The 23,899-nt window shown below is 41.7% G+C and overlaps 1 protein-coding gene across 2 annotated transcripts in view; it reads left to right on the top strand.

Moving 5' to 3' along the window:
* cd2ap (CD2-associated protein) overlaps positions 1-23,899 on the top strand; it is a 200,761-nt gene that overhangs the window by 28,468 nt on the left and 148,394 nt on the right. For both annotated transcript variants that reach the window (XM_073057253.1, XM_073057251.1), the window contains exon 2: positions 21,759-21,919. In XM_073057253.1, the coding sequence (XP_072913354.1) occupies positions 21,759-21,919 (161 nt within the window). The remainder of the gene's footprint in view (positions 1-21,758; positions 21,920-23,899) is intronic.

Genomic DNA, 23,899 nt, shown 5'->3' with positions numbered 1-23,899 from the left:
GGGCTCTGCTTTCAGGTGTGTCCCGTGATAGTGGACCCAATTTTGCTGATAGAGTGCTGTTAATTCTGTAAGGAAATATTGGCTAGCTGCAGCTTGCATACAAGTGTGTCATGATGCCATGACACAGTTCAAAATAGTTTATTATCAAAGTGTATGTTGCCATATACAACCTTGTAATTCACTTTCTTACAGGAAAAATAAATGCAGTAGAATTGTATGAAACTATAGAAAGACTGACATAGCCATCGCAAAAGAAGACAAATTATGAAAATAAATATAATACTCAACAAGAAATGTGAAGAGTCTTTGAAAGGTCATAGAATTTGTAGTCTTGCAGAATTTGTACATACTCTCTGTAGGTCATAGAATCAGCTCATAATAGTGGTGAATGAAATTATCCTCACTTGTTCAGGAGCCTGATGGTTGTAGTCTAATTCTTCAACCCGGTGGATTGCGACTGAAGGATTCCATGCCTCCAGACTGCCCTAGTGAGAATAGGTAATGGATTCGATGCTGGGAGTCTTTGGATGTTATTTTCGTGTGACAGCACTCCATATAAATATTCAATGGTGGGGAGGTTCTGCCTGTGATGGACTGGCCTGATGTATGTGCTTCTTTTTGTAGATTTTTATGGTCCCTGGGATTGCTATTTCTGTGCCAGTCTCCAATGCAACCAATGCGCTCCCCATTGTGCTTCTATAGAAATTTGTTAAAGTTTGTACTGACATGCTGAATCTACACAAACTTCTAAGAAAGTAGAGGCATTGTCTTGCCAAAGTGTTTTGGCCTGAAACGTCAACTATACTCTTTTCCATAGGTGCTGCCTGGCCTGCTGAGTTCCTCCAGCATTTTGTGTGTGCTGCTCGGATTTCCAGCATCTGTAGATTTTCTTTTGTTGGATGCATTGTCTTGTCTCCTTTGTAGTGATACTTGTGATGGTCCCAGGGCGGATCCTCTGAAGTGTTAGTGCTAAGGAATTTAAAACCACTGACACTCTCCGCCATTCCCCGAATGAGAGCCTCCAGCTTCGTCCTCCTGTAATCGATAATCAGCTCTTTGGTTTAGTTAGTATTTGCTTGAAGAGGTCAGATGTCAGTGCATTTCTGTTGCTGGAGTGGCACTAAATCCATCATGTCCCGAGCTAAATATACTTTGTGTCAGACATTTATTCCAGCCACAACATTGACGACACGGGCTGTCAGGAAACCATGAGGGAGGTCTGTGGGAATGGACATGTTTTTGGTGGACTTTTTCAGTGTGATTGGGTTGGAGGATGTTGGTGCTGTTCTGCTATGAAGGCACATATGACAGGAGGTAAATAGGGTTAGTATGCTGGGTCCACTGTAACCCAGCCTATAGTCCCAGACTGATAATATTCAAAGAATTTTGTTTTGATATCGATTTGGACATAGTCATATGAAAATTAATGACAACATAATCCTTGTTACCAGTTTTTAAAAAAATGCTGTTCCCTTTTCCCATTCCGTTTGCCTCTGCTGCGCCTGTTCCCAGGAAGATGTTGCTTTCCTTTCCAGGACATCAGAGGTGCCTTCCTTCTGTGAAGAATGGGGTTTCTCTTCCTCCACTATTGATGCTGCCCTCATCTGCATCTGCTCCACCTCCTGGGCATCTGTGCTCACCCCTATCCTCCGCCTCCTCAGCAGGGATGGAGTTCCTCTTGTCCTCGTCACACCATGAGCCTCCGCATCCGACAATTCATTCTCCACAACTTCCCCAATCGTCATCTGGACCCTGATACCGAACTCGCCTTTCTCCCCACCCTGCTTTTGGCTTAGGAGGTTAGAATGGAACTGAGGTATGTGGACCCGAGTTCAGTGCGGCAGGAGCAGGCAGAAACAATGGGCCTACCCAGGCAGTCAGGTTTGTGGACTTTGGTAAGAGGTAGAAACAAGCAGTCTGGGATAAGGGAACCATGAGGTGGTAGCAGAGAATGGGAAATCTCCAAAATTCATGAATTTGGTGATATTGCGGGAGACAGTGACCTGATAGTCCAGAGTGGGGTCCTTTTCAAGGGTTAAGTAAAAGGTGTCTCAGATTTACCCCCGACCTCAGCAAAGTAGAGACCAGTCTGCCACACTACACCACCATTCCCTTTGTCAGCTGGTTTGATGGTAATGGTGGGATTGGTGTGCAGAGAACAGAGTGGAGGGCAGTGCATTCAGAGGGAGTAAGATTGGAAGAGGTGAGTGGAGTCTTGAAGTCAAGCTGATTGATGTTTTGTCAGGAATTAAGAGGCAAAAAGATCCAGAGCAAGTAGAGAGCCAGAGCAGGTTGTTCAAGTGGGGGGGGGGGTTTGATACGGGAGAAGGTATCCTTGCTGTGGGGTGGGGAAACATTGTCCAAAAAAGTGATTTTTAAGTATCTCACAAGGAGAGGTTAACTCCAGTCGATCTCTGGAGTTATGGGATAGGTGGTGGTCTCATTAAAAGAAGATTCTGGAAGAATAGACCAGTTGCCTGCAAAGAGGCTTGAAACTGGTTTTTGAGTTTGAGTTTTGAGTTGAAGAACTGGTCATTTAGGATTGAGATAGGGAGATATCACTAACAAGTTATCTAAGATGTGGTTAAGAATATTAGTAATTTTCTACTCCAGTCTGCTGTAAATGTCCAATCATTGAGCGTATTCCAGGTAGAGTGAAATATTTGGTTACTGAAATCGGAGGAAAACTGGATTAAGCAGAAAGTGGGACTTGAGATGAATGGCAAGCCTTGAACATTAAATGACAAAATGATCTTTTGTGGCCATAAATGGCCTACTTTATCTTTGTGGGTCTTTCAGTTCCTGTTCACTGCAGGTCATGGTTGCCCCCTCCCCTCAGCATCTCAGCGTTGTTTGTTACGAGCAATAGTTTGATATTCAAAATTGTTTTGTCCTAGTATTTCCACTAACTGGCTTCCAGGGTGGATGTGAAAAGGCAGCTTCCATTAGTGGAAGACTTTTAAGTGAACGTCCTTGGAATAAAAAGATACCTTCTTGAAGTACCTATTATGAGGAGGAATTTCTTAAGCCAGATGGTGGTGAATCTGCTGAATTCATTTCCACTGGGGGCTGCGCAGGCCAAGTTTAATTGGACCTGTTTAAGGCGGAGATAGGTTCTTGATCGGTAAAGGGCTTAAGGGTTATGGGGAGAATGGGGTTGGGAGAAAATATGTTTGTTATTGAATGCTGGTGAAGCCTCACATAAGAACATAAGAGATAGGAGCAGGAGTAGGCCAATCGGCCCCTCAAGCCTGCTCCGCCATTCAACAAGATCATGGCTGATCCAATCTTAACTCTAGTTTTCACCGAATCCCACAAGGCAACAGTGCCAACCAACAGGGCACCATGCCGCCCATTTTATTTTATTATTCATCCCGCCCAAACCCATGTGATCACCCGGGGGGAAAAAAAATCCGAGTTGCCAATTGAGGAGAAAAAATCTGGAAAATTCCTCTCCGACCCATCCAGGCTATCAAAAACTGGTCCAGGAGATCACGTGGCTGATCTAAACCTAGCCTCATGTCCACTTACCTGCTCGCTCACCGTATCCCCTAATGCCATTTTTATCCAGGAAAATGTCTATCTCCGTTTTGAATTTATTGAGTGTAGTAGCTTCCACAGCTCTCTGGGGCAGTAAATTCCACAGCCCCACTACCCTCTGAGTGAAGAAATTTCTCCGCATCTCAGTCCTGGAACGGCATCCCCTTATTTTAAGATTCTGCCCCCTAGTCCTAGTTTCACCCATCATTGGGAACATTCTCCCCGCATCCACCCGATAAGGCCCCTTCACAATCTTATATGTTTCAATAAGATCGCCTCTCATTCTTCGGAACTCCAATGAGTAGAGTCCCAATCTACTCAACCTCTCATCATACATCAACCCACCCATCCCCGGAATTACCCTAGTGAACCTTCTCTGCACTGCCTCGAGAGCCAGTATGTCCTTTCTTAGAACTGCACGCAGTACTCCAGGTGTGGTCTCACCAATACCCGGTATAACTGCAGTAAGACCTCCCTGTTCTTATACTCCATCCCCCTAGCAATAAAAGCCAGCATTCCATTGGCCTTCTTGACCACCTGCTGCACTTGCATACTAACTTTTTGTGTTTCCTGCACCAGGACCCCCAGATCCCTTTGCACAAAAGCACTTCCCAGTTTCTCTCCATTTAGATAATAACTTGCTCTATTATTTTTCCTGCCAAATTGCAAGACCTCACACTTGTCAGTATTATATTTCATCTGCCAAATGTCTGCCCAATCACTCAGCCTATCTATGTCCCCCGCAGGGTTTCAATGTCCTCCGCACTCATTACACTCCCTCCCATCTTTGCGTCATCAGCAAACTTCGATACGTTGCAGTTAGTCCCTTTCTCCAAATCATTAATATAGATTGTAAAGAGTTGGGGTCCCAACACCGACCCCTGCGGAACACCACTAGTCACCAACTGCCAGTCTGAGAATAAACCATTTATCCCAACTCTCTGTTTTCTGTTAGAAAGCCAATCCTCCACCCATGCCAGAATATTATCCCCAATCCCATGATTTTTTACTTTAAGTAATAATCTTTGGTGTGGCACCTTGTCAAATGCCTTTTGGAAGTCCAAATACACCACATCCACTGGTTCCCCTTTATCTACCCTATATGTTATGTCCTCAAAGAACTCCAACAAATTTGTCAAACATGACTTCCCTTTTGTAAAGCCATGCTGACTTTGTCCTATTAAGCTATGTTTATCCAAATGCCCTGTTACTGTTTCCTTAATTATCGATTCCAACATTTTGCCAACCACAGATGTTAGGCTAACTGGCCTATAATTCCCAGCCTTCTGTCTATTGCCCTTTTTAAATAAAGGAGTTACATTAGCATTTTTCCAATCTGCCGGGACCATTGCCGAGTCCAGCGAGTTTTGAAAAATTATCACTAATGCATCCACAATCCCAACCGCCACTTCCCTTAAGACCCTAGGATGCAAGCCATCCGGTCCAGGGGATTTATCCACCTTCAGTCCCATTAATTTATCAAGTACCATTTCCTTGGTGATTTGCATCGTAGTTAGCTTCTCTCCCCCCTAGAGCCCCCTGTTTATCCAGTGTTGAGATATTTTGAGTGTCCTCTACTGTAAAAACTGATACAAAATATTTGTTCAGTATTTCCGCCATCTCCATGTCCCCTACCATTAATTTCCCGGTCTCATCTTCTAGGGGACCAACATTTACTTTAGCCACCCTTTTTCTTTTTATGTAACTATCTGCTTTTATGTGTTTCGCCAATTTACTTTCATAATCTATCTTCCCCTTCTTAATCAATCTTTTTGTTATTTGCTGCTGATCTTTAAAAGCTTCTCGATCTTCAATCTTCCCACTAGATTTAGCTACCTTATATAACTTACTTTTTAGTCGTATACTTTGCTTTATTTCTTTACTTAGCCACAGATAACTATTTTTTCTTTTACACCCTTTTTCTTCAGTGGAGTATATTTTTCTTGATAGTTGTAAAATAACTCCTTAAATATACACCACTGATCAAGTACCGATCTACCCTTTAATCTATTTTCCCAATCCATCTTAAGCATTTCCGCTCTCATATCATCATAGTCTCCTTTATTTAAGCTCAGTACGCTTGTTTGAGATCCAACCCTCTCATCCTCTAATTGAATATGGAATTTGACCATGTTATGGTCACTCATTCCAAGGGGATCCTTTACTAGGACATTTTTTATTAGTCCTGTCTCATTACACAGGACCAGATCTAAGACTGCTTGCCCCCTTGTCGGCTCAGTAACGTATTGTTCAAGGAACCCATCCCAAATACACTCAATAAACTTTTCTTCAAGGCTGCCATGTCCGACTTGATTAGTCCAGTCAATATGAAAGTTAAAATCCCCCATAATTATAGCTGTTCCCTTATTACAAGCCCCAACTATTTCCTGATTTATGCTCCGACCAACTGAGTTACAGCTGTTTGGAGGCCTATAGACTACTCCCACCACTGCTTTTTTCCCTTTACTATTTCTAATTTCTACCCAAATTGTTTTGTTATCCTGATCCTTTGAGCCAATATATTTTCGCTTTATTGCAGTGATTTCTTGCTTTATTAACATAGCCACCCCACCTCCTTTTCCTTCTTGCCTGTCTCTCCTAATTGTCGAATACCCTTGTATGTTTAATTCCCAGTCCTGGTCACCCTGCAGCCATGTTTCCGTAATTGCCACAATATCATAACCATACGTAATTATTTGTACCGTCAACTGATCAATTTTATTCCTAATACTACGTGCATTCAAATAAAGGACTTTCAAATATGTTTGACACTTATTTCCTACCTTTTCCTTTTGTACAACTTTACGCTTATCTCCATACATTCTTTCCCCTCCTGAAACACTCTGTCTTTTTATTCCTCCACTTTTACCTACATCCATTACCTTCTCCATTGTCTTTTTAATTATTTGCTCTCTAGAATCCTCCCCCCCCCCCCCCCCCACTAGTTAGTTTAAAGACCTCTCTGCAGCCCTAGTTATATGATTCGCCAGGACACTAACCCCAGCCCCGTTCAGGTGAAGCCCGTCCCTCCGGAACAGTTCTCTCCTGTCCCAGTACTGGTGCCAGTGTCCACTCACATGGTGTATTGCAAGCAGCTTAGGGGCCCCTTATTAAAGAAAGGATATACTGACATTGGAGATGGTTCAAAGGAGGTTCAGGAAAATGATTCCAGGATTGAAAGGCTTATCATCCAAGGAATACTTGATGCCTCTGGAGCCATACTCACTATTATTCAGAAGAATGAGGGGTATCTCAATATTGAGATACTCTAATAGAGTGAGTGTGGAAGGGATGTTTCCTCTGGTTGGAGAGTCCAAGACCAGAGAACACAGCCTTAGAATAGAGGGATGTCCATTTGGAATGGAGTTGAGGAATTTTGGTGTATCTGTGGAATTCATTGTCACAGGCGGCTGTGGAGGCCAGGACATTGTGCATATTTAAGGCAGAGTTTGATAGTTTCTTAATTATTCAGGGCATGTGGGGTTATGGGGAGAAGGCAGGAGATGGGGGCTGAGATGGAAATGGATCTTCCATGATGAAATAGTACAGCAGACACGATGGGCCAAATGGCCTAATTCTACTCCTATATCTACAGTCTTAAACTTTAGACATAATGTTTTAATTTTTTTTCAAGTACATGCTATTTAGATGCATTGTATTTGGTTCAAAATCTTGGTTGTCATCTCTGAAAGGTTGGATGAAACCGTGAGGTGTCCTATTGCTTTTGTTTGTCTCATTCCTCGTTTTATTTACGTAGTGTTGGTACAGAGGCGCTCCCAGTATTTTGAACCCAGCAACTACCTTGGCCAGTTTACTAGGGTCATTTAAATGTTTATGACCAGGTGTTGTGATTGACAGAAATTTAGCTGGCATTAAATATGGGAATTTTGTAATGTTTCTTCTGTTTCCACATGTTACTCCAGTGCAAATAATAATATAATATTTAAGCAAAGTAAACAGTTTGCTGTTTGCACTGGTGACTCATTGTCATGATGTCATAGAGGTTGAGAGTGAAAAACAGTAGAAAAAAATTGCTTAAATATTTTAATATATTTCAGGGGACAAAAATAGAATACTGGAAATATAAAGTCAAACTGAATTCATGGAGGGATTTAACATTTTAGGGGAACTACAAAATAACGAAAGGTCAGCCTTAAAATGCTTGCTTTTTTTCCCAGAGACAATGATTGATCTGCTGAGTGCTTCCAGGATCTTGTTTCGGTTTATTTTTCAGTATCTGTCGTACAGTATTTGCTTTTATTTTGGTGTATTTAATTAAAGTTCCTTGCAGAGACCTTGTTATGCTTGCGAATAAATTAAATTGAAATTCCCTGGGCCGCAAGAATCTGACCTCAAAATGGCATTGAATATGTAATTATAATTTTGCTCCTTGGGATTTATAAACACATTTTGTGCTTGATACCTACTGTATTATTTTTATCTGTTAAATTAGTATAGCAGAAACTTTAGTTTATTACTGTAATGTTTTAAAAGCTAAATGATTTTTGAAATAATATAGGTTTCGGGGTTTGCGTATTTTGTTTTCTTTTTTGTGCTGGGGGGCAGGGGAGTTGATGTCTTTTGTTATGAATGGTAACGTTCTAGAAACAAACCAGCAGCAAGAGATTTCACACTGAGTCTCGGTTCAATGTTAAAACCACTATCTTTATTAGTATCTACTCATAATATAGTAACTCAAACAAGATAAACAAAAGTTAACACTGTTATGTGTATATATGTGTATATATAGCTCGCAACTATCGAGAGTGGGGGAGCAAAGCTTAGATTGTTGAGATGGTAAGTAGGGAAGTTCAGTCATCCATGGAATAAATGATGGGAGAGAGATATTTGTAGTCCACGTTGTGATGGAGAGAGAAGGTAAGTACGAAGTATTCCACAGGTTCCACGCTGGTAAAACGAGATAAGTCGCCGTAGATCTTGTCCGTGGTGTCATTCCAAATCCACATACGAATTATCACCAAAAATGACCTGTCACAGGAATATCGTCTTCGAGTGGTTACCACACAATATACCCAGGCAAGGGCTAACACAAGTGGTCCCACAGGATATCCCAAAATCCACTCCTATGGATTATACAATAGACAATAGGTGCAGAAGTAGACCATTCAGCCCTTCGAGCCTGCACCGCCATTTTGAGATCATGGCTGATCAATTCCTATCAATACCCGGTTCCTGCCTTGTCCCCATATCCCTTGATTCCCCTATCCATAAGATACCTATCTAGCTCCTTCTTGAAAGCATCCAGAGAATTGGCCTCCACTACCTTCCGAGGCAGTGCATTCTAGACCCCCACAACTCTCTGGGAGAAGAAGTTTTTCCTTAACTCTGTCCTAAATGACCTACCCCTTATTCTCAAACCATGCCCTCCGGTACTGGACTCTCCCAGCATCTGGAACATATTTCCTGCCTCTATCTTGTCCAATCCCTTAATAATCTTATATGTTTCAATCAGATTCCCTCTCAATCTCCTTAATTCCAGCGTGTACAAGCCCAGTCTCTCTAACCTCTCTGCGTAAGACAGTCCAGACATCCCAGGAATTAACCTTGTGAATCTACGCTGCACTGCCTCTACAGCCAGGATGTCCTTCCTTAACCCTGGAGACCACATGTCACACTGCCACCCAGCTTTAGTATCATCAGCAAATTTGCTGATGTTATTTTCTGTGCCTTCATCCAAATCATTAACGTAAATGGTAAATAGCTGTGGTCCCAATACCGAGCCCTGTGGCACCCCACTAGTCACCACCTGCCATTCCGAGAAACACCCATTTACCGCTACCCTTTGTTTTCTATCTGCCAACCAGTTTTCTATCCATGTCAATATCTTCCCCCCGATGCCCTGAGCTTTGATTTTACCCACCAATCTTCTATGTGGGACCTTATCAAATGCCTTCTGAAAATCGAGGTACACTACATCCACTGGATCTCCCCCATCTAACTTCCTGGTTACATCCTTGAAAAACTCCAACAGATTAGTCAAGCATGATTTACCCTTGGTAAATCCATGCTGGCTCGGCCCAATCCTATCACTGCTATCTAGATATGCCACTATTTCATCCTTAGTCATGGACTCTAGCATCTTTCCCACCACCAATGTCAGGCTGACAGGTCGATAGTTCTCTGTTTTCTCCCTCCCTCCTTTCTTAAAAAGTGGGATAACATTAGCCATTCTCCAATCCTCGGGAACTGATCCTGAATCTAAGGAACATTGGAAAATGATTACCAATGCATCCGCAATTTCCAGGGCCACCTCCTTTAGTACCCTAGGATGCAGACCATCTGGACCTGGGGATTTGTCAGCATTCAGTCCCATCAGTCTTCTCATCACCGTTTCCTTCCTAATGTCAATCTGTTTCATTTCCTCTGTTACCCTATGTCCTAGACCCATCCATACATCTGGGAGATTGCTTGTGTCTTCCTTAGTGAAAACAGATCTAAAGTACTCATTAAATTCTTCTGCCATTTCTCTGTTTCCCATAACAATTTCACCCAATTCATTCTTCAAGGGCCCAGCATTGTTCTTAACTATCTTCTTTATCTTCACATACCTAAAAAAGCTTTTGCTATCTTCCTTTATATTCCTGGCTAGCTTGCGTTCGTACCTCATTTTTTCTCCCTGTATTGTCTTTTTAGTTAAGTTCTGTTGTTCCTTAAAAACTTCCCAATCATCTGTCCTCCCACTCACCTTAGCTCTGTCATATTTCCTTTTTTTTAATGCTATGCAGTCTCTGACTTCCTTTGTCAACCACTGAGGCCCCTTTCCTCCCTTTGAATCCTTCCTTCTCTGGGGGATGAACTGATTTTGCACCTTGTGCATTATTCCCAAGAATACTTGCCATTGCTGTTCCACTGTCTTTTCTGCTAGGCTATCCATCCAGTCAACTTTGGCCAGCTCCTCCCTCATGGCTCCATAGTTTCCCCGTTCATCTGCAACACTGACACCTCCGAGCTGCCCTTATCCTTCTCAAATTGCAGATAAAAGCTTATCATATTGTGATCACTACCTCCTAATGGCTCCTTTACTGCGAGATCGCTCATCAAATCCTGTTCATTACATAACACTAAATCCAGAATAGTCTTGTCCCTGGTCGGCTCTCGTACAAGCTGTTCCAAGAATGCATCCCGTAGGCACTCTACAAACTCCCTATCCTGTGGTCCAGCACCAACCTGATTCTCCCAGTTCACCTGCATGTTGAAATCCCCCATAACTACTGCGACATTACCTTTGCCACATGCCAATGTTAACTCCCTATTCAACTTGCACCCAATATCCATGCTACTGTTTGGTGGCCTGTAGACAACACCCATTTGGGTCCTTTTGCCCTTACTGTTCCTCAGTTCTATCCACACAGACTCTACTTCTCCTGACCCTATGTCCCCCCTTGCAAAGGACTGAATCTCATTCCTCACCAACAGGGCCACCCCACCCCCTCTGCCCACATTTCTGTCCCTACGATAGCACGTGTACCCTTGTACATTCATTTCCCAGGTCTGATCTCCCTGCAGCCATGTCTCCGTTATCCCAACAACATCATAGTTACCCATTCGCACCTGGGCTTCAAGCTCATCCGCCTTATTTCTGACACTTCGTGCATTCAGATATAGAATTTTTAACCCATTTCTCCTCTCTCTGTTTGAATCTCTGCCTATTGTGCTTAACCCAGCTCCCCGAACTCCCATCGGGCTATACGCCCCTAGAATTTTGTTGTCCTTCCTACATTTACTTATTCTTTCAACACATTTAACTCCATGTTCCGTCAGACCATCCCTCTGTACACGAGTCCTCCTTATCACTTGTTCCGCCTCACCTTCCTCTACTACACACTTAATATTCCGGAACCGTGTTGTCCCCACCTGTCTTTATCCTTCCTCTCGCTATCCTCTCTCACATTCTGGATCCCCGCCCCCTGCAAATTTAGTTTAAACCCCCCCCCCCCCCTCCCAAGAAGCTCTAGCAAACTTCCCTGCAAGAATGTTAGTACCGCTCCAGTTCAGGTGTAAACCGTCCCTTCGGAACAGATCCCACCTTCCCTGGAACAAAGCCCAATTATCTACAAACCTGAACCCCTCCCTCCTGCACCATCCTCTCAGCCACGTATTAATCTTTATAATCCTCCTGTTCCTTGCCTCACATTATATGAAGTGACAGTCCCACATTCGTTGTGCACCGTGTACCAATGTTTAACCCAATCTTTTGGGCTTAAAAGAGTTCCAAACCATTGCAGTGACCAGCTGAAGTTCTGGCAGATGTCTCTCTCTGTCTACTATGACTGAAGGTCTCTCTGTCTTTCTGTCTGTGTAAAAATCTGAAGCAAACTGCTTCAGCCTGTGACTGACATCATAGGCCCACCTCACTCAGGCGCTCTTAAAGTCACACTCCCAGTACGACTGCAACTTTTCTTTCATCAGCACCTGTGGTCTTTCTGTATTTCGTGGCCATTTGGAGAAAGCAAAAAACAGTTGTACATGCATACTCTGACAATAAAATGAACCTTTGATCAACACAAACCAATTGCTTGGCCTCACCTCGGAGATCTTATTTATGTGATGTTATATATGTGGAATAAGTCTACAGCAGAAATGACTGGACAAAGCTGCATGTGATGGGCAAATAGACACAGGAAAACGGCAGGAGCTGGTCACGCAGTCCCGTGTGCTTGCTTCAGCATTCATCGTGGTTGTGGGGGACTTCATTCTCCAAGGCAATATTCTTGCTTTCTCCCTGTGTCCTTTTGTCTAAAAAATCTTATCTCTTCCAATATGTTTAGTGACTTGGTCTCCTTACTTGTCTGTGATAGGGATTCTCGCAGGTTCATCACTCTCTGGATGTGAAGAAATTGCACCTCAGTTTCATATGTCTTGCTCCATATCTTGAGACCTGCCCTTTCTCCCCTCAAGCCAGTGGAAATGTCCTCCCTGCATCCAACCTGTCAAGTCCAGTAAGAATTGTGTGCGTAAGTGAGATGTGATTCTGAATACTAATGGGAAGAGCACAAGTCTATTCGCTATCTCTACATTAAATAAAATTTTCTACAACTGTTGCTAGGTCTGGTGAATCGATGTTACATTCCCTTGATGGTCAATGTATTTTTAGATAAGATTGAAAGCTGCACAACTGCTCTGTGGTATCAAGTGTAGCATTAATGTCCTAAAAACTGTTTTCTCAAGTACTCGTGATAGCTTGGAATGATGTTGGTGTGACACTTGCCCTTTTAAGTGCTTTCGTCACATGATATTTCAGTGACTGGGTCACAAAGACGTGCGGTTTCATTTCTGCGTCAAATTTTCATTTTTCAGTAATCCACCAAACCATTTGACAACAGCGTTTGATCACTCACTCGTATTGATTGATTTCAAACCTGTTTTGTACCATCCTCCACAATTCCCAATCAGTTAGCAACCAGTGCAATATTACATTTTGGTTTCCTCATTCAAATTATTGATCTATACATACCACAAACGCCTGATTTGTGAGAATTGATCATTACAACACCCCACTAACTCACAGCTGCGTCTCTGAGAAGCCCCCAGTTATCCTCTTTTCTGATTCCTGACTTGCCAATCGATTTACTTAGTGAGGTGCTGCATGGAATAGGCCCTTCTGCCCCTTCAAGCTATACCACCCCCCAGCAGTCCCCTGTTTTAATCCTGGCCTAATCATGGGACAATTTACAATTAACCTATTAACTGGTATGTCTTTGAACTGTGGGAGGAAACCGGAGTGGCTGGGGAAAACTGACAAGTTCACAGGAGAACCCTACGGGCAGTGGCCGGAATCGAGACCAGCCTGCCTGTACTGTAAAGCGTTGTGTTATCCACTACACTACCACGCCTCCCTATTTCGCACCTGCTGGTTCCCAGTTCCACATGGAAAAAACTGATCGTTACGCGGGTGCCCGATCGGCATAGGGTGCAGCAGCCCAGAACTCCTGACCTCGGGCAATCCTGCGGCATCCGCCTCCGGGCAGCCGGTTAACAGGCTTTGACAATGTTATTTCCCAGTCTCAAGTGCTTTAGCTTTACACGTCAACCTCAAGTTGGTTTTTATCAAAGACTTTCCGATCACCCATGGAGAATTGCATCTGGTGACTGTTCCTTATCTGTTCTACCAGTTGTATCCTCAAAAAAAAAATCAAAGTACATTGGTCAACATCTCCCTTTCATAAATCTGCAATAATTTAGCATAATCTTGTTGAAACTTGAGTGTCTCCATTATCACATCCCTTATTATAGATTCTAGGATTTTCTGTGCTGTTTTTTCGTCACAATGTCAGGACTAGGAACTGTTTCTACAGAATATTGAGAAGTGATAATGATTGCAGCTACATTCTTTGGTTTCAGTTGAATACTCTGGGATGCTAGTTTTCTGGCTATGGGTGTTTATTTGTTTTCTGTTCCATTTGATTTTACCTGTTCTACTTTTTCAACTATACTAATGTGCTTTAGGGTCATTACACTCTTCATTCTCTAGCATTTCTGGGAAGTTATGTGTGTCCTCGGAAGGCAGAACCAAAGTATTTGTGTGATTGGTCTTCCATTACTTTGATTTTCTTATTTAACCTCAAGTTTGTCATCTGGCTGTGCATGTATACAACCAAATGAAACAATGTCCCCTGGCTCAGGGTACACACACACACACACACACACACACCACCCCCCCCCCCCCCCCCCTTGCTGTCCTAGTGACGAGACCTGCTGATGGTAGGTTATTCGTAAATTGGGGTTGAAAGCTGCTACCCAGTTTGGTGGCCCTAAATCTGATGCTCCTGTTCTTTCTTCTTGACCGTAGTGGGTCAAAGAGATTGTGAAATGAATAGTAGGTTTCCTGAAAAATGCTTCAGACCCTTCATATATAATTTCTGACACAACTGTTTTGTGTGCAGGTAGAAGCTTTTACAGTCTGTTTTACGTCTGTTTGGAGTTGACTCTGATGTTTACTTTTTGCTCTTTAATCAATCTCTTGATCTATTTTATTGATCAATTCTGACATGCTGCAAACCTTGGGTTTCAGATTCCTGGCAATGCTGCATGATGCATCTTTGGATCCATATAAAATAGCTGGAGTTTCTTTTGCTTATTTGGGACAGTATGTTGCTTAAATAGGACAGTAGACAGTTGCCGAGCAGTTTCTAACTAATGTCAATCACGTGCACTTTTACAGCAGTTAGACACTACATCGTGCTTGGAGCGAACAGTATTTAAATAGTGTGTGTTTGTGTTCAAAAAGCAGTGGTTTTGGTCACTGATAGTTGGTGAGAAATAAGCACTAAGGCAATTCAGAACTGCCTTGCTCACTGCTGTTGCAAGCATTCAGGCTCAGAAATGCCAGAAACGGCTGGGAGTAAAAATGAAATGATTACACTACTTCAAGTTAGAAACTACAAAGAATTTGAAGGTATCGACAATCATCTTGAATGTTAACTTACAACTCTCCACCAGACATTCAACTCTCACCTGTGGCTCCAAGTGGCTGTTTGTATGCAGTGTCAGCCACACACCTGCTTTGACAGGTGAGCTAAACAAGGTGAGGGTAGCCAGCAGGTATCATACTGAGATAGGGACATGCAAAATCAGCTCCGGTGGACTGGGTAGATAAGATCTACAGTGAGATCGAATGACCCGGAAAGCGGTTCTGTAATGCTCTGTGGAGAGCAAAGGGCATGGTGGGACACAGAAGAAGTCATGGTCATGCACTGCAACCAGGGAAGACCCCAGCTGTGACCTGTATTCGTACCACTGGACCCCGATTCTGAGGTTCAGAGAGTGGAACTGCCCCAGGTTAAATGGCTTTTCTACTTTATAAACTCTCCTGCACAGGTTTCCTGTCATCGCTGAATATGACAGACAATTTGCTGTAGTATATTGGTAGTGTTTTAATTTGTTCAGCATTTCATTTAAATACAGGTTCCCCCCGCTATCCGAAGGTAGAGCGTTCCGATGGAACAGTTTGTCAGCCGAAATGCCGTAAAGTGAAGAAGCAGTTCCCATTAATTTATATGGGAAAAATTTGTGAGCGTTCGCAGACTCAAAAAATAACCTACCGAATCATGTCAAATAACACATAAAACCTAAAATAACAGTAACATATAGTAAAAGCAGGAATGATCTGATAAATACAGAGCCTATATAAAGTAGAAATACTTTTCAGCAATCATAGCAGCACTGTCCACCGTCGCGAAAATCTCACGGCTCTCGGCAGAGACACTGAGCACAAGCGCTCTCGGTAGAAGCTCTCTCTCTAGTAACTTTTAAGCTATGAAGCTGCCAAGTCATACCAAATAACACAAAAATACACAGCCTATATAGAGTAGAAATAATGTATGTACAGTGCAGTTTCACTTACCGGAATCGGGAAGACAGTGAGCACACTGATGGTGGTGTGTTAGGCTGAGTCGTCGGAGGTTGGGCTGGTGGGACACTGGGGTGTCATCTCATCGTCGTCTGTTTCCATCGGGGCAGGTAGGTCACCTTCTACGTCTGCCTGCCTCGATGTCGAAGGTCGAGGTTCGGCGTCTGCTGTGGGTGATGTGGAAGGCTTGAAGAACGACAATATGCTTGACTGCTTATCCTTGCGCATTTTTCTATCGTACAGTTCTTTGTAAGCACTCAAACCATCCTGCAAATATGCCCTAAACCTGCGTACCATTTCAAAATTGAAGTCATTCTTTTCTGCAATCATTGCAGCGTTGTCAGTCGCAGTGAAAATCTCACGCAATTGCCTCAAGGTCAGTTCCTGGGCGACTTCACTTTCGGGCCATTCGCTACTGCGTTCGGTTTCGATTGTTATCCTTTCCTCTTGCAATTGCATCAGCTCTTCATCTATCAGTTCTTGGTCATGGGATGCCAAAACCTCTTCAACATCATCTTCGTCAACCCAGCCTCCTTAGCCAAACTCACTATGTCCTTACTTCATTTACCACGATTGAAACGTGTAATTATGTCTAGTTTTACGCTAAGTGTAACACCCTTACGAGCTCTTGTAGGTTTTTCCGATACTTTGGAACTCATCTTGCTCACGAATGCACAAAATAAATCAACATAAAGCACAGATGCTCGCAGGGACGTGTTTAAGCAATGGCAGCTAAAATGCAGTTCTGGGGGAGTTGCTTGGCTGCTCGGGGTGCACGCTGCCTTTTTTTTGTAACGGTGAAAACACCTTCTGTTAGCGAAAACAGGTCTTTTGTAACAGTGAGGTGTCGTAAAGCGAACGTTCAAAAAAAACGGGACACCTGTCTGTAATTTGTTGCTCAGTTCAAAGGTAGTTTGTCTTTTTTTGTATATCTGTTTAACTATTTCCATGACACTTCGGCTAATTGGGGCAGCTGCCAAACGTACTGTCCTGATGTGCCCCAGTTAACTGCAATCCAGTGTACCTGCAGAGGGAAACGTCAGCAGTGCTGGCTGATCCCTGTGAACAACAAAGAAATTCTTTTGAAGAATGAAGCTGCGTGTGGTATGTTAGTGGAATCCCAATCTTCAAGAAGCCACATAGATAATTTAAAGATGCTTCTATTCACTCAATAGACTAACAAACAAGTGTTAGCAAACTAAGTATTTTCTCATTTGGAATTCTGTATCTGGGGAATGAATATCCTCCATATCTCATGGATGCTGGATGCTTGAGGGCATACAATTTAAATGCCCTCAAACTATTTTAATCTATATTTCTGTTTTTTGTACAATTTTTAATCTATTGAGTACACATATACTGTAATTGATTTATTTGTAATTATTTTATTTTTCTTCTATATTATGTATTGTACTGAACTGCTGCTGCTAATTTAACAAATTTCACGTCATGTGCCGGTGATAATAAACCTGATTCTGATTCTAATGCAACATATTTAAAAAAATATCATTGCAAGATGACAAAATTTTCACTTCCTGGCTCACTTAGAGATTTTTTTTACAATTTATTTTAATCAGAAAAGGCTACTGCATGTTCTGTATCTGTTCTGTGCTGCTGCAGATTTGTTTCTTGGCAGTTCACGTAAATGTTTGTATTTTAGCCTGGAATATAAAGGTGGTTTGCATTGTATGAGGTAGCAGTTTCATTGCATAATGAGGTTAAACAGACTGCCTTGCCTGTCTGTACCTCCATTCCCAGCTTCCAATATAAATTTATTTTAAATGAAAGGGCTGGTTAATATTGGTGGCTTTGGTTCTTTTGAAGTACTGTTCCTGCCATGTGTTGCACAAAAATTCTAGGGTACTTCCTACTACCTAATCCATTGTCCCTTAATTTCATGATCTTGTATTTTTTTTGCGAGTTGTGCATGATTTTATCAAGTTTTATTGATCGGTCTTTGGAACAGCTGGTTTTCAGTAATGAACTTTGATTGTATAAGGATTCCCTGGCATTTTGTTGTGGAATCCACTTCTGTCGTCCTCCATCAGCCATAGCTTGCATAGGATTGTAATCAACATTCATTTCAATGAGTGTTCACAAACTGGACATAAGGCAAAGCCATTTTCAGTGTTTTGTAATTATTAATTTTTATTTAAACCAAGAATAGTTTTTGTGACAAGACTTTCAAATACTCTTGTAAAGCTGTGGCAGCCATTATCAGCAGGTGAGTTTCTGCCCATAGCCTTCAGGGCTGTCAGCTCATCTTGGCCATGGGATCTTGGTGCAAAACAGCTGGAGAAACTTGCTGGTCAAACAACATTGACAATTTGAATTGTCGAAGTTTCGGCACCTGATGAATGGTTGTTATTTAAAGTTGGTGATTTCCCTTCTCTTTGGTCTCTTCCCTTCCCCCCTCCCCCACAGATACTGCTCGAACCACCCGGTTCTGAGTTTCTCCAGCAGTTTCTTTTTTGATCTGCTTAGACTTTGCTGCTGCTTCTGGCCATTTGACTCTAGGTTAGAAGATGCAGGACTTTTTACCAGGAGTGTACAGGCACGAGGAGCATGCAGGGAATAAACTGAGCAAGTTGGCCCATTATTAACATAGCCATCATATTAATACTGCAACTTCATGGTAAACTGACAATATATGTAAATACTACAGGGATATGGAGTGGTGGAAATCTGTACTGGGTGACCTTGTTCATATCAATATTAATACTCATGGTTAAATTGCTCACAGAAAACCTCCCTGTGATCACTTCGCCAGGCTAAAATATTGGGGGAACCAATGGCTTCTAGGGAGATGGTACTTTCTATTTTCTGAGGCGGCCGAGGAGAGCTGGACTATGCACGTCTATACTCACGTCATTCTACAGATGTGTAGTAGAGAACATCCTAACAAGCTGTATCACTGCTTGGTACGGAAGCTGCATTGTGATGGGCAGGAAGGCTTTATAATAGTTGGTCTAAACCGTCCAATGAATCACTAGCGTTAGCCGACCCACCAAGGTTGTGCACAGTCAGTTCTGGTTAATTGGGGCATATCGCAATCAGTACATTTTGGCCCAATTATGTAGCTGCCCCAATTAGGCGAAGTTTCATGGAAGTAGTTAAAAAGGTATTTAGAAAGAAAAAAGCTGAGCGACCATTTAACCAAGTAACAAATGATGTATTTAAATGGAATACAAAACAAATTAGAACAGTACAAATACCATTACAGAACTATAAAAGTGCGCATTGATTTCTAATAGTTATCAGTGGAGGAATTCATCCAGTGTACTGTACTGTTTTCTTTCGACTGTATGTCCTCTCCATGGAATGTGTGGTTTTTCTCTGGGTCCTTTGCTTTCCTCCTACGGCATCGGAACCAGAGTAGCAACTATTTCATTCTCATTTACACGTGTGCACTGCAAATAACACTAAACCATCTTGAATCTTGGTAGTTACTGCATTCAACCTCAACAGATGTGATAGTGGTTTTGACTCATTTAGAAATCTGATTCTGTTTTTAAAATGAGCTGCAGGAATTATATACCACTTTTCCATTGCACAGCATTGTTACTTACGGAATGCATGTAGATTTCTATATATAATTCTTTTATTTCTGACTTTAGTGAGATGTAGCCTTTAATGTTTAGGTTATCTTCAAAGAATTGGTAATGTTTGCACAATGTTGTTACCTGAAGCTGGACCTTGGTCATGGTGCTTTTTTTAAAAAAAATGTCTTATTGCTGTCTGATTCAGTTGCTTTGATCAGCCAAATCCCAGTGTTTACATAATTAAATTCAGTTCCTTATCTCTGCAACAGATTTTCCCTCTGGGAACTGAATTTAGATAAGCCAGCTGGTACCTTTAACTCATTTATACTGCAGTCTGCTTTAAATTGGCAGAGGAAAAAACTTAAAATGCACATAAGTAATTTTTTTTACCCTTTCAGTTTTTATGAATTTATACAGTCATCCTGAGAATTCAGTCTGTGACAATTTTTCTTTGCCACAGTAGGTATTGAGCCATTTTCTTTTTATTCAATGCTTGGTGCCAAGTCTTGATCTTAGTCTTTCTATAATTAAGTGTCATAACGTCATAATTAAAGTTTTTTTAAATTTGGAGTGACCGGAAGGGGCGCATTGAGCCAGGTGAAATTCCACACCAGATGGACTTTGCTGTGCACTTCTGCATGGCATTTCGGGCTATCTGACTGAATGACTCAGGGTGAGATGTGATTAAGCAGCCCAGGCACAGCCTGCCTCACAGCTGATTCACATTGTAAAACTTTTAATTTGATAACTTCAGTAGTATTCCTTGCAATAGCAGGCAAATGCAAGGTACTGCAGATTTAAAAGAAATTGTGAAGCCTTCCAATTTTTTGGAGAGGATCTTTTTTATTATTCCAAAATAAAGCTAGAGAATTTCAAGTTTTGTTGCTTTATGGTTCAAATTTGAAGCAGGCTGATAATTTTTTTTTCTTTTGGCTCGAGCAGTTGTACATTTGCTCTAGGAATGCCTTGAGAATTTGAAAGTATCACTTTTATCAGTTCTGACAGTTCATTGGGATGTATAAAATCTGCCTGTCTCGTACAAGGAGTTCTACTGTGCCATTAAGGTCACATGCTAAGTACTGTAGCTTGTAGCCACAATTGAAATCTGATTATCAACCAAAGAAATGGTGGAGGGAAAATCCCAATAATTACAAAAAGAAAACCTTTTCTAACTCATTTATGTTTGAAAGTCATTGACACAGTCACAGTCTATCCATTGAAAGGAAATTATTTAGTGAACAACTACACCCTGTGCTAGTGCGTGAAGTTGCATTAGTTAGAATATCTCAGCCATAACAATCGAGCAAAATGTCAGCTTTTCCTGGTTAATACTTAACCAAGAATTTCGGTGCAATTTGGAGTATTCTCGAGTTTAAGGGAAATGAAACACTTGTGTGACCTTTGGGTTCTGTCGGCTGCGTAAGTCCAGGGAAGACTATGTCTGGCCCCACTAAGTGTATGAGGTCGAGGTGCAAAACCTCCTGTTTGTGTGGATGCTGCGTGACGTGTTGCCTCGTTACAAATCAGTACCACAAAATAACAGACAGTCCACCATATGCAATTAAGCAATTTAGCTTTATAATTCTTAATTTGACAAGAGCGTTAGTAGAGAAATAGAAAAGGGCCCATTTTAATGAATTAGTGCACGTTAAGAGCTCACAGTTTCCTGTCTGTTAGTCCTCCATTGATTTCCCCCGGGTGTCGTTGACTCACAGCCCCACTCCAAGTCCACTCCTTTCCGGCATCTTCTCCCTTCATCTTCCGCTGAACAAGAGACCCAGATCACCTCAGTCTCAGGCACACAACAAGAAAAAAAACCGCTCCCTTCATTGGACGGCACACATTCCAAAACCCCCATTATCTCCAGCCATAATGAAACACTGCTGCTACAGGAAAACCATTACATTAGCAGTGAAACCTTTCCCAGAATGTTACACTCGTTAGTTTAAAAATAATGTTTAAAATTAATTTCTTTGAATTAGATTTGTATTACTGAATTTCTTCTTTGTGAATAGTATGCTGCTTGGGGCTGATGCATGCAACTGCCAGTGGGATTAGCTGGAGATGTTAATCTAGAAATATGTACTGTACAAGTGTGACATTATCTTGGAGGGACAATATAGACTGTGCCATGAGTATGTTTGTTTAAGAATTATAAGTGTATTAGCCATCACATAACTTTGTTTACTAGTGCAGTACTGGTAATTTAAATGTATTCTTTAGTCAATGTTAACTCTTTAAACATTCTGCTTTTGAAGTAAGAGTATGTACTTTAATTTTGACTGTATATTTATTTTCTCTTTCAGTGGAGGTTACTGTAGAATATGATTATGATGCTGCACAAGAGGATGAGCTGACCCTGAGAGTTGGTGATGTCATTAAGAATGTTAGAAAACTTGAAGAAGAAGGATGGTGCGAAGGAGAGTTAAATGGGAAGAGGGGATTGTTTCCTGATAACTTTGTCAAAGTGAGTAACAATAAAACATTTTGCTAAATCACCAAGGTTTTGCTTTTTTCCCCTGTTGGAGTGTTAAGACGGGTTTCACATTTACACCTTTGCTTCAATCCTCAGCCCTGCTTCTATTAATTTTCTTTTCCATCCCCTTTTTCCACTCTCTTCTCTCTCCTTGCCACCGACCTCACTTCCAACACATCTGGGATGTCATGTGACTGGTCTGTACAATGTGCATGTTTGCTCATATCCTTGTGTAAGAGATAGATGACAACTGAGTTGATTGTAGTTGCCCAGCTGATTTCTTTCTTCTGTCTAGAGTCTATTGAGGATATTTCACTGAATTGAATATTCTTTAGTGTAGCTCATGTTATCTAATTTAATTAGCAGAGCATAGAATTTCAACTCCATGTGAGAACGCTGTTAGGAGTACTTGGAGGGGCCCTAACAAGATCTTTCTCCACTGAAAGCTCACTGCAGATACCCTGGATACTTTAGCCTGTTGAATACATCTTTTGCATCCAAACTAGTTGAGTGTTGGGTGACTGTGCTAGAAAGTCTTGACCTATTATTATCCAGACTTAAGATCAGAAAGTGTTTGTTGTGTTTCGATTTATTCCTTTGCCAATTGCTCACGTTCTTTGATGAGAGCTCGGGACTGTGCCAATACTGAAAATGTTGTCAGTGAATCTTGATAAGCTGTCCTGTTGATAAGCAGTCAAATAATATCATAGTATTCCACAATTTAATCACATCTTCATGGTCTGTCGTTGATTATATTGGTCTTTCATTGAGTAATCGAGTATGGATTTATAGAATACGCCAGCAAGAAAATGAATCTCAGGATTGTATAAGGTGATGTGTATGTTCTTTGATAATAAATATATTTTGGACCTTTGAACATTCCCAAAATCTCCTCCACTCCTGTCAGTGATCTTATGTACAACCTAGCATCGCTTCATGGGCATACAAGCCACACCACGTAGCAATCCCCGATTTAACATTAGCAATCGTGGGACAATGTACAATGACGAGTTAACCTACCAACCGGTACGTCTTTGGACTGTGGGAGGAAACCGGAGCACCCGGAGGAAACCCACGCAGTCACAGGGACAATCTACAAACTCCTTGTAGTCAGCGGCGGGAAATAAACCCAGGTTGCTGGTGCTCTAAAGTGTTGTGCTGATCACTAGGCCACAGTGCTGTTCCATGTAGTATTTTTAAATAATCAAATTTAGTTATTTTTCTAAGGAAATCCAATAGCCTGCGCAGTCATCAAATCAACATGTAAGTAAATGCACACTGCTCTTTGTGGGCTCAGAGTTGATAGAATGTTGTTTATTGGGTCAGATTTTGCCAGAACGGTGAATATTCTTTGCTGTTTTTTTTTATCACTCCTGTAATAAGCGGGTGGGGGAGGTAATGTGAGGGTTGAGTGCACTGGGGTGTTTGGGGAGCTTGACCAATAGTCCAGATCAAATGTGTTTGTTTTGTAGCTTCAGAACATTAAACTACTTCAAAGGAAGACATAGGAGTCCGAAATGTGGGTTTAGCTTCAAGTTTACTTTTAGTGAGGTGTGCGTATATCACGTGGTAGAGAGATGACCTATGCAATTTGCATATTTTGTGGCCATCTTCATTTAATCAAAACGATGCTTGTAGATGAAGGTGATGACACTGTTGTATAGGACACCATCAAGGAGCAGTGCCATAGGAAGGTGGCATCTTTTTATTTCCTTGTATCTTGTCTATATTAAGTGTGTGGGAGGTCAATTATATTGGTGTTGCCTATAGTTTGTACTCACATGTATTAATTGCCAACAATGTAATCCCACTCCCTTTGAACTATTATAACCACTATGTGTTTGTCTAGAAAAATTCAGTAAAAAGATTGAAAAAGAAAGGAAGGTGGCATCTGTCATTAAGGACCTCCATCACCCAGAACATGCCCTTTTCACACTGTTACCACCAGGAAGGAGGTGCAGAAGGCTGAAA

The sequence above is a fragment of the Hemitrygon akajei genome, chromosome 9, assembly GCF_048418815.1.
Source record: "Hemitrygon akajei chromosome 9, sHemAka1.3, whole genome shotgun sequence".
NCBI lineage: Eukaryota > Metazoa > Chordata > Chondrichthyes > Myliobatiformes > Dasyatidae > Hemitrygon > Hemitrygon akajei.
The sequence above is the reverse complement of the archived record's forward strand: the minus strand, read 5'-3'. Positions and strand labels throughout refer to the sequence as shown.